At 43.4% G+C, this 11,956-nt stretch overlaps 1 protein-coding gene across 1 annotated transcript in view; it reads left to right on the forward strand.

Moving 5' to 3' along the window:
• Positions 1–11,293, forward strand: part of FAM228B (family with sequence similarity 228, member B) — a 34,414-nt gene extending 23,121 nt beyond the window's left edge. Inside the window, exons 7-9 of the mRNA XM_012652442.1 lie at positions 3,397–3,504; positions 5,866–6,010; positions 11,044–11,293. Of these exons, the coding sequence (XP_012507896.1) occupies positions 3,397–3,504; positions 5,866–6,010; positions 11,044–11,073 (283 nt within the window). The 3' untranslated portion in view covers positions 11,074–11,293. The remainder of the gene's footprint in view (positions 1–3,396; positions 3,505–5,865; positions 6,011–11,043) is intronic.
• The last annotated feature ends 663 nt before the right edge of the window (positions 11,294–11,956 follow it).

Consider the following 11,956-nt stretch of genomic DNA (forward strand, 5'->3'; position numbering starts at 1 on the left):
AAAAAAAAAAAAAAAGAAAAGAAAAATTAAATTGGGTTATTTTTTTTGTTGAATTTTAAAAGTTCTTTATATATTTAAGATACAAGTACCTTATCAGGTATATATTTTACAAATATTTTCTCCCAGTCCATGGCTTGTCTTTTCATTCTCTTAACAGTGTCTTTTGCAGAGCTTGTTTTTAATTTTAATGAAGTCCATATTATCAATTTTTTTCTTGTTGTACCTGCTTCTAAAGAAGCTACCTCTTTATGCTCTACCAAAATGAAGCAGTTTTTGTGTTCTGCCTCTCCTGGGAAGGATTTACCTTCTTTTGGAATTCAGTTTAGTTGTTTGCCTTGAGATCTGATAAGCTCAATAAAAGTTATGTTTTTGTAGATTATTTGGCCTTTTCTTGCCTTGGGGTGAGAACATTATTTGAAGCTTTCTATATCCTAAATGGAATCAGAACTAAAATAATTTCATTTCTTATTTTTAAAAAATTGGCTACAAATGGCACTGTAAATTTTACATAAGACAGAATTCCGAAAGAATGACTGTTACTTTTGTTCTTCTTTGTCTACTTTGAGCATCATGATCCTAGCTCTAGTAATAGTTCAGGTCCACCCAAACCAGGACTCTATTTATAATAGGTTTAACTCTGATTGTATATGAAGATGATGGTATTTAGAATATTGATTTTATAGTGAGCTATTAATGGTCAAACAGTGAGTTCCAACCACAGTGTTTGTTTTCACTCTTCTAAAGTGCTGGTGTGACTAATGTGGTAAGGAACATTTTGTCTTTGGATGATTGTTGGATTCTTCTCTATGACCCATACTGCTCTAGCCTCATGGAGGCTGGTGTGTTTCGGGGTGACTGGCTTCTTAAATGAGCCCTTGTACTGAATCTTAGTCTTTGCACACTAAGCAAGTGTATGCCAGGTGTCTTTAAAGACCATTCTCATATTCTTAATCATAGAGACACTGCTTCTCTCTCGCTAGCATGTTTTTCAAATTTTGAAAATAATTGTGATGCCACTTTTCAGTCTCCAGACTGAACCTTGGGGTCCATGTCACCACACTCTTATGCAGAAGGTGCTGGTGGGGTAGGAGTCTGAGAGTGGGAAGGAGCTCAGTGCTTAACCACTAAGACAGTTCTGGAAAATCTTCATGAACCAGAAGAGACTAGAGTGAGATGACTGTGCCTTCTATATATTCCAGTCACAAATATTCAATTCTTATGTTCCACATATGACTCAATTTATCCAAAAGTGAGCCAGTCATGCCTAGTTATCATACGCATCTAAACATGCTGCTTTTGTGTTTCTAGTTATAGGACAGCGTTCTTCTTTTTCTCTCATTATCCCTTTATCTAATCCAGCAGTAGGCTCTGTCATGTTCACTCCTAAATCTCCATCTAATGTTCCCCTTCATTCTGTTTTTTTGAGACAGAGTCTCGCTCTGTCACCGAGGCTAGTGTGCAGTGGTGTCATCATAGCTCACAGCAACCTCAAACACCTGAGCTCAAGTGATTCTCCTGCCTCGGCCTCCTGAGTAGCTGGGACTACAGGTGTGCACCATGACACCCGGCTAATTTTTCTATTTTTAGTAGAGACAGGGTCTCTCTCTTGCTCAGGCTGGTCTCAAACTCCTGAGCTCAAGCAATCCTCCCATCTTGGTCTCCCAGAGTGCTAGGATTACAGGCGTGAGCCACCGTGCCTGGCCCTCCCCCTTCCTTAACATTCCCATAAACTAAATTCCCATTTTCATCTTTAATCTATGATAACAATTATAATTTATTGAGCTCCTATGTGTCAGGTACTGTTATAAGCATTTTAACATATGTTAATTTGTTTCATCTTCATAAAAACTTTATTTGGTATAAGTAGTTACTATTATACAGATAACTTAAGTACCTTGTCAATTTTACAGCAGTATGTTTCCACTTTGGTTTTATCTTAGAATATCCTGGGGAGTTCAAAAAAAATCCTGATACCCAGGCCACACCCTAGACAAATGAATCAGAATCTCTAGGGGTGGGACCTAGACATCAGCATTTTTTAAAAATCCTCAAGTGAAACTGAAATTGGCTGGATGTGGCTAGGCACCACTCCCTTAGCTACTCAGGAGGCTGAGGTGGGAGGACAGCTTGAGCCTAGGAGTTCACGTCTGCAGTGAGCAATGATTGCACCACTATACTCCAGCCGGGATGACAGAGCGAGACTCTGTCTCAAAAAGAAAAAAAAATCCTCAGATGATTCCAGTGTACAACAGGTTGAAAGCCACTTATTTATAGCCATAAAGTGGGAGAGTCAGAAACTGAACTCAGATCTCTGACTCCACAGCCCACATTCTAAACACAGCACCATACTTTCTCTCATGTTGTATGGTGCTAGCGGGGTGAACTTATGTAGTGTGCCATGTTATTTTCCAACTTAATTCTCTTCAGTGGTTCCCATGGCCCTCAGTTAAAAACTATTCTCTTTGGTATGACATAGAAGGTTGGGTTGACTTTTCCTTCCCTAATACTCTGTACTCCAACAATACTAGGTCCCGCACAATTACCTGAATGAATAGTATTCTTCGTATCACGTCTGTGCCTTTGCACATGCTGGGCTCTCTTGCTGGACTGTCCGCCTCCTGTCTTTTTATTGAGCAAAAGTCTGTTTCCAAGACTCTATTAAATTCCACTTTAAGACTTCCTCTCTGAAGTCTTTCCAAACTGTCTCCTTCTGCAAGGCAGTATGGATTAGTCCCTCTTCTGTCCACCACTGAACATACATGTACTTCTTCACTTGTCACACAGTTCGCAACTATTTGCTTGTCTGTGTAATGAATGGATGGACAGCCAGTCATTGATTCAAGTCTCTGAATCTAGGCTGGAGCTATTTTGTGAGGAGCCTTCAATGCCTGATAAAGAACTGGGAGTTTATCATGCAGGGAATGGGGAGTCGGGGAGTGTAGTTGAGGGGGGAGTGAGATGCGGGAAATGGTGTTTTTAGAAACTTTAATCTGACAAGTGATGTGTAAGTCAGTTTGGATATAGGATAGGACAGAAGGTAAGTGAAAAGATAGACAAAAACTATTTTAGCCAGGTGTGGTGGCTCATGTCTGTAATCCCAGCACTTTGGGAGGCCAAGGCAAGAGGACTGCTTGAACCTAGGAGTTGGAGGTTGCAGTGAGCTGTGATCTGGCAGGCCACTGCCACTGCACTCCAGTCTGGGCAACAGGGTAAGACTCTGTCTCAAAAACAAAACAAAACAAAACAAAAAACTAATCTCATCTAAGAATGTACACCAGTTTGAAGTAATGATGTTATTTTGGACTCTCTATATAGCAGTCAGTATATAACAATTTCTGTATAAATGTAAACTAATGTTGTTTTCACAACATCCTCACACATGTTATCTTGTTAAAGGTTAAAAGTGAAAGTGAATTTTAACAATACTAGTTTTGATTTGAAATGCTTGGCAAGAGCTCCTCATCTTCTGGAATCCCAGGAAGAAGAAACAGCCGTTACTTACAAGTAAGCCTGTTACTCCACAGCTTTGCTCTTCTTTCATTTGAGGTGCGTGGCTGTGTTGCCATCCCCTGCCTTCCTTTCAGCCTGCTGGCGTCAGTGCTGGGCCGGCACCAGGCTCCACTGCGGCACGAGATCTGGCGTTTCCCACCACTGGGTCTGTGTGAGGCAGCAACTCTCAGGCTTTTCTGGTTTTAAAGAGCAAATAGCTAACACACTCAGAAATAACATGCACAGAAAGGGAAAATAATTGTTAATTGGCACTAAAATTAAAGGTTAGGAGAGTTTTAATTGAATCGGAGCAGTATAAATGGAGTTTGGAGCTAGTTTTGGTGTGTAGTGGCTGTTACACTATCGTACCCAGATGTTATAAGCAGAGAAGTGGTACATACTGCTCTGCATGTAAATGGAGAATCACCTCAATTAACTAGTTATGGAATTAAAAGTAAGAGATTTCTCTACATAACTACATAACTTGTAACTATCTGATTAAAAGTAACGTGATCCCTCAGACATCACTGGAGAGAATGTAAAATGGTGCAGCAACTTCGGAAAACCCTTTGGCAGTTTCTCAAACTGTTAAACATTAAGTTACCAAGTGACCCAGAAATTCAACTCCTATGTTTCTACTCAGGAGTAATGAAAATACACATCCATACAAAGGCTAGTACATGCACATTCATAGCAGCAGCATTCACAATAGCCCAAAAGTAGAAAGGACCCAAATGTTTATCAGCTGACTTAAGGATAAACAAAATGTGCTATATCCAAGAATATTACTTGGCAATTAAAAGGAAATAAGCACTGATAGATGCTACAACATGGATGAACTTCAAAACTATTACCCAGTGAAGGAAGCCAGTCACAAAAGACTACATATTATATGATTCTTTTTATATGACATGTCCAGAAAAGGCCAGTCTATAGAGACAGAAGGTAGATAGTGGTTCAAGGGCTGGGGATGGAAATGGGAAGTGACTGTTAATGAGCATGAGGTTTTGGGGTTGATAGAAACGTTCTAAAATTAGGTTGTAGTGATGTAGTTATACAACTCTGTAAGTATATCAAAAACCATTGACTTGTACACTTAAAATGGGTGAATTTTATGGCATGTAAATAATATCTCAGTAAAGCTGTTGATAATAATAAAAAAAGAACGTAGCAAAGTGGAAGAAAAATGAGCTTATGTGACATTTTATAGGAGGCTGACCTCCAATTTTCTGTTTCTAATAACTGCTGGGGTCAGACGCGGTGGCTCACGCCTGTAATCTCAGCACTTTGGGAAGCCGAGGTGGAAGGATCACTTGAAGCCAGGAGTTTGAGATCAGCCTGGCCAACATAGTGAGGCCCTGTCTCTACAACAATATTAAAAAAAAAAATGTGCCCCAAGTAAGCTGCAGTAGTTTCCCTTCCTTTTCCTGAATAGGGTTAGAATTTAATGAATAAATACAGTGTGGCAGAAGCTGGGGGGCTTTTACAGATGCTTGACGCTGGCATGTCCAGCAGAGAGAACGACTCATTGCCTCATGAGGATCTTGGTGATTTAAAGTAGAAACTGTGACTGTTAGAGATGGAGCTGGCCATGTGGACTTCTCAGTGTCCTGGAGGTGAGGCGTGGTATAAGTTTGCTGCTTGTCTCTTGAATAGGAGCTGAAATTGAGGGAGAAGGAAACATTGAAACTAAGCCCTATTTACTTTGCAGCCGAAGGCCTCAAAAGAGAATGATTCAGAATCACTTTTGTATGCAAGAACTCAAAGGAGTAAGCTCCTCTACAATTCCTAACTGCCACGGTCTCAAACAGACCTGCTTGGATAAGATTTTAGGATAATCAACATCTTAATCCTATCTAATTTCTATAAATGCCATAAAGGAGGGATTTTGTTCTCAAATACCTCTACTAGCAGAGTGTGACCCAGATACGAAGGAGAGTATTGCATTGCTGGAGTAGCTAGGGGCTTATATTTTAGACTAGAGGCTTAAGTCTATGAGCTCCTTCTGGAAGAGGAAAGAGGAAGATTGGATTCTCTTCCATGAATTAGGGAAGCATCCCCTTATGGCAGCAGGGGTGGAGAAGGCATGTTTGTCTTTGGCAGAGTTAGACTTCCCCAAGGAAGGCAAAATGGACAAATCTGGGAAGAGCTCATTCACTCCAAAGGACCCTCACCCAGCTGTTTGATTAAGCAGCAAAGAGATTACAGATGAAACTATTACTAGAACAAGGTAATACTATTTATTTGGGTTTCTTTTTCATAAAAATATGTAAATTCTTATAGAACTTATTGACTTCAAACTTAAATAAAAACATTAAATGCTACAATTGAGTTGAAAGTTAAGAGAATTCCTTCCTTTCCGATTTCTCCCTACAGAAACATAGGGTCATCCTTTCTGGAAAAAGAACCTCTATGTTATCAGGAGGGAAAGAATCCAAGTCCCAAGGAGGCCAACTGTGAAGGGTACTTTTCTTCCTTGAACCTCAGCCAAGAGGCAGAATGGGATGAAGATCAGGATGTGGTAAGGGCTGGGGCAGTCCCATTTCGTAACATACAAGGCAGCGATCGCTGATAGCAAAATCTGAGCAACGGGGAACTTCTCTGTCAGGCAGGCTTCCAAAAGGAGAGGAGGCAGTGGACCCCCCCACCCCTACCTCCCAGTAAAAGGTGGAGGATAGTGTAGAAGAAACTGAGAGGTAGGTGTCCTTTATTCCAAGGGAATGCAGACTGACCCCTGGCCGCTCGGTGGAGCTGTGCAGCAGAGGTGCTCTCTGGGGGGTGGACTGTACTGTCCAGGACTTCCCTGGCTCCTGTTTTTTCACCCTTTTATCTTTCTGCCATCTCTCCCATCTGTCTAAGATTTACCAGTTAGCATACCAAGGCCAGGCCCAAAGTTCTGTTCCTCTTAATGCAGTTCAGATAGGTAGAAAATTTTCAAAAGGACCAATACTTAATTAAAGTAGTAAAATTTAAGAAGTAAAAGTTCCAAAATTGAGAGACTGCAAGAAGCAGAGAGAGGCAAACACATTTTCACAATCAGCACCTTCCGACTCTCCCAGATCCCCTTAGGGCAGAGCAAGTGCCGCTTTTCTGCAACCCTGGGTTACGCCCTGTGGCTGAAGTGAAAAGAATCCCAGAAGAAAGCTCAGGAATAAAAATGGAGAAAGTGAGACTTCAGACTGAAAGTACTAGAAGCCCCCAGGAAGTTAAGGAGGAAAATGAAACCAAGGAAACAGAAAAACCCTCAGACCAGTTAATTAAAACTTGGAGTAACCAGGAGGTCTAGGTTTTTCTAAAAGAATGGGAATTGCTTGAATTTGAAGGGTTGAAGAAGAATAATCATGAATGGTTTAAAGCAATTGCCAAGCGTCTCAAGCAGAGGGGCAGAAAAAAGGGCCGCCCCAGTGTCTCCAGATGGCATGGTGGCTGGACTCATGCTGGACTCACGGGGCCAGCCAGAGGCCAAGGAGCTGGCTGTGGCCCTGTCCTCATGGAGAGGCCCTATACAGGATTCTGGGATACCGTAAAAGGACAGTGTCTTTTCAGGTCTTCTCTGTACAGATGTGGTTGTCCTTCCAGCTCCTGAGTAGCAGCCCCAGGTCTGTGCCATCCCCATCTGCTCTGAGGCTCTGCTGTCAGCCTCCCACCCCTGACCAACATGACCCCTGACCAACATGAAGGGTCCTCAGGTACCCAGACGGGAGCCCTGGAACAGGAACCCTCCAGGGTCAGCTCCATGCCTGTTTCCTGACATTGTCCCAGCAGCCCCCTCCCCCTACCCCCAGCAGCAGCGTTGACGTTTTCTGACTCTGATCTGGATCCTGAACTTAAAGACAATTAGAATCTGGATTCCGATTCGGGCTGAAAAACAATTGAATAGCACAGTTGTATACACTGGTGCATGACTCTTTCCTCTCCTAACCCAGTGTAATGAAAATAAAATGTGCAGTTCGGGCGTGGTGGCTCACGCCTGTAATCCTAGCACTCTGGGAGGCCAAGGTGGGAGGATTGTTTGAGCTCAGGAGTTCGAAGCCAGCCTGAGCAAGAGCGAGACCCCGTCTCTACTAAAAATAGAAAGAAATTAGTTGGACAACTAAAAATATATACAAAAAATTAGCTGGGCATGGTGGTGCATGCCTGTAGTCCCAGCTACTCGGGAGGCTGAGGCAGGAGGATCGCTTGAGCCCAGGAGTTTGAGGTTGCTGTGAGCTAGGCTGACGCCACAGCACTCTAGCCCGGGCAACATAGTGAGACTCTGTCTCAAAAAAAAAAAAAAAGAAAAGAAAATGTACAATAAATGAAGAAATAAAGCCCCTAAGTTTAAAATGTAAGATTTATAGAAATATAGGTGTTTACAGAGCATAGATTTCTCACCCTAAGGTAACTACAGTTAAACTTGGTGGCCATTTGACTGATCCAGCCCAGCCTACTGCTTCCAGGTCTAGGTGGGGCTTCCCTTCAGTTCTCTTTTCCACCCCCTAAGTCCCAACACTCCGGAGTCATCCTCTCTTAGGAGCGGATGAGAGAAGTCACAGCCCCCACCCCCAAAGTTAGAAATCAGTATGTGAGCAGCCTGTCTTCTGAGTGTACCGTCAATCTTCCCATCTTCCTTCCTGTCTCTCCATTTCCCCACTCCTACCCTGGAGGATAAGGGAGCTACTTGTTTCACTCACTCATGAAAATTTATTAAAACATTATTTTGTGTTTTAACTCCTTTTACTGTCAAGTTTTGGCATCCTCCCATGTGCTTGCTTGCTTTCTTCCTCAAACTGTTAACAAGTGCCAACTCTGAGCAGGCAGTGTGGGAGGGGTCTGGAGACACAGTGGGAAACAAAACGGATAGATCTCTCATTTTGTGGAGCTTACATTTTGATGGGGGAGACAGACAATAACCAACCAAATAAACATTTAACATCAGGTGAGTTAGTAATCAGTGCAGTGAGGAAAGTAAAACAGGTAAAGGGGGCAGGAGGGTGGGGGATGGATGAGGGAAAAGTCAGAGAAAGCTTCTCTGAGGAGAGGACCTTTGTGCAGCAGCCTGAGGGAGCGAGACACAGAGAGCCCTGGGGAAGGGTCCGGGCGGGTGGGCTGGCGCAGGCGAAGGTTGGCATGTTCAGGAAACAGCAGGAAAGAGCGGGTGAGGTGAGTGTGGAGAGAAAGGCAGGAGGCAAGCTGAGGAGAGGCAGGCGTGGGGCTTAGAGGCCATGTTGAAGAGTTAGAATAAAATCCACAGTGTGAGGTGAAGCCACTCAAAGGTTTTGAGCAGGGGAGAAATATGATCTAATTAACATTTTATAAAGAAGAAGAAGGCTGCTGCACGGAGAACTGAAGACACAGGGGCAAGAGCAGAAGCAGGGAGGCCAGGTGAGAGCGAAACAGCTGGAGCCAGTGGTGGTCATGGGCAGGTGACAGTGAATGAGCTGCCGCTCACTCAGAGGCCACATGGGAACCAGTGAAAGCAAGAAATCAGCCCTGAGCGGCCTGGTGGATTAGGGTCCGATTCACTGAACGAGGGTAGTCTGTCTGAGAGGGCGGGAAGTGCAAAAGTGAGGAATATCCAGTTTGGGGCTGGTTATATTCGAGACACCTATAACCATTACAATACAGGAGAGTTTGCTGGCTATCATTTCAAGCAATTGAGTTAAAATGTACATTTAAACCTGTTCTGTTGGGGGTAGTTCATTGCCCCTAAGATAATAAAAAGTCTTCTGGTTATAGACAGTCACAGTTCAGTAATTAACACGTCCAACCTGGTGTAATGACCAGCACTTCAGTCTTCACGTGAGGTCCCCTCTGCTCTGGGGCTGCTGACGCTGGCACTACCAGAACGAAGAGCAGGTAGGAGTCTTCTCTCCTCCCCATTTCACTCTTTTATTCCTTATCCTCGTTTCTTGCCACTGTGATTTCTGATCTTTTCAGAATAACAGTGGGAGAGAGGAAAGAGAGGTAATGAGGGGCAGGGAAGTTCTTACGTACTAATTTTATGATGATCTATTTTAGTGTGAAGCACCCTCTAGGCTTGGCAGGGGTTTAAAGCTAATGTTTTTCTCATGGGACACTTGCAAGTCATCTTCAGAGAAAATTCCTGTTGCTGGGACTTTCTCCCCTGCTGATGTCTTTTCCTGCTGGTTGCTTATGGTTGCCTTTGGCTCTCAGCATCTGACAGATACCCCACTACTCCATTCTTCACGTTGGAACATAGCATCTATTGCCTTAAGAGATACCGAGACTAAAATTAGATCCATTTTGGTACCTTATTGTAAGTCTATTCAACACCCAAGAGGAAATGTAAAGTGGGCGGGTGGATGTACTAGTCTGGAGTTTGGGGAGACTGGGGTGTAGACAGGTATTTGAGAGCCATCTGCCTGTAGATGCTGTTTGAAATCATGAGATCACCTGGGAGTGAGTCTCAGCAGAGCAGAGGGCCGAGGGCTAGTCCTGCAGAGCTCCCAGATTTAGAGGCTGGGAAACAGAGGCAGAGCCAGTGAAGGAACACGAGAGAGGCAAGTAACTAGTAAGGCAGGGAGAGAAGCAGGAGAGTGTGGTATTGCAGAAGCCCCGTAAAGAAAGGGTTTCAGAAAAGAGGGCAGGATCAACCATGTCGCAGTGCTGCTAAGAGGACAAGTAAAATGAGTACTGGGAATTATCTTTTATATTTAGTGAGATTTAGAAGTAATTGGTGATTTTCATCACTGGTGATTTACTGTGGAGTAGCTGGAATGGAAGCTTGATTAGGGTGGGTTCAAGAGAGAATGGGGAGGATGTGGAGACAGAACAAGCAACCCTTTTGTGGAGTTCTGCCATGAAGGGAGCAGAGAGAAAAGGGATGGGGGCTGGAGAGGGTAGGGACAAGGCAATGTTTTTATCAGATGCTGGAATATTTAACATGTATGGGGGTGCTCTAGGAGAGAGGGACATTTGATGATGCTGGAGAGGGAAGGGCCAAAGTAGCAAGGGAGCGTCCTTGTCCTTCCCGAGGTGAAGAGATGGGCTCCAGGACTCAAGTGGAGGGCAGGACGACCCATCATTGTGCGAGGAGGGGAGGCAGAGTACACGGACGCGGAAGCTGGCTCGGTGGATTTTGTGAAGGAAGATTGTTTACTATTGTTTACTTTCATTCTCTCAATGAAGTGAACAGGTCATCAGCCGATAGTGAGGTGGAGGATGGAGATTTAGAGACAAAGGAAGACAGGAATCTAGTATTTTCTAAATCACAACAATGCTAGTGTAAATTAGTACTCCGAGCACATTGACATCTGAAAGCCCAGACCATATAGGGTTCCTCCAATCATATCACACATCAGTGATCCACCCCATCTGTAATAAGGTTGGCTGTGTCCCTGAATCTCTACATGTTTCTGCATCCAGACAGGGAGAGGAAAGGTTGAAGCAGGAGTTTTAGGGGGATACCCTCCCTGCGAGATGAGTCACTTGGCTCTGGCAGGACCAGGCTTCAGGGGGATCAGCTCAGCTTAGCTGCGGAATTCCTTCCGCTCTTGCAATGCCCTCATCCCTGTATCACACTCAACTCTTCTCTTTTGTCACCTTCAAAAGGTTTTAGCAACCAAGGAGCACACATCCTGATCCTTGACTGGTGAAAGGGTACACAAAATAAGGCTATTTTGGAGGAAGTCATCTGAGGAATCATTCAGGGTGAAGACCAAAGAAGGCACTCAAGAATTGTTCTGTCTCTAAGAAACGCATGTGCAACAAACTTTAGTTTATTTTTAAGTTCAATGTCTGTGATCATTAAGCAATGGTGATACTATGTATTGACAGTTACTGCAAAAGTATTTTCCCCAGAAGTTACAAAATATTTCTAATAAATCCAATAAAAATAATTATAGCTACCTTACTCAGTGCCCACCTCAATTCATTTGGTTTGTTCCTAAATGAAGGTATGCTCCCTTTGGTCATGCACCCTTAAAATCTACACTTACATATCTTCCCCAGGTTCTTCCAACTTTCAAATTCTTTAGAAAATTTAAAAACTCATTTTAGGTATAGATTACTCACTTGCTGATTCTGATTCTAAACATGTTGCGTTTGAATCCTGGTCACAGGAAGACATAGTAGGACATAGAGCACAGGAGAGCAGAATTGTGTTTTCCTTAAGCAAAGGGGACACCGGAATCTTTTTAAAGGAGTTGGTGGAGTCTGAGTTCTTTAGTTCTGTCTGTTCCCCACACATATATAATTGCCAAAAGCCCCCTCCTTCCTAGTCAATGCTCTAGCTTCCATATAAAAGACTGGCAGCATTGTTAATCCAACTGGACTTTCAATTCAGTGACTTACAAGATCAACTTATGGGCTGGTGCCTGGGCTCACACCTATAATTCCAGCACTTCGGGAGTCCAAGGCAGAGGATGACATGAGGCCAGGAGTTTGCGACCAGCCTGAGCAACATAGCAAGACCCCATCTCTACAAAAAATAAGAAAAATTAGCCAGGTATGGTGGCATGCACCT

Source organism: Propithecus coquereli, unplaced genomic scaffold (assembly GCF_000956105.1).
Source record: "Propithecus coquereli isolate 6110/MARCELLA unplaced genomic scaffold, Pcoq_1.0 Scaffold39, whole genome shotgun sequence".
In the NCBI taxonomy this organism is placed as follows: Eukaryota; Metazoa; Chordata; class Mammalia; order Primates; family Indriidae; genus Propithecus; species Propithecus coquereli.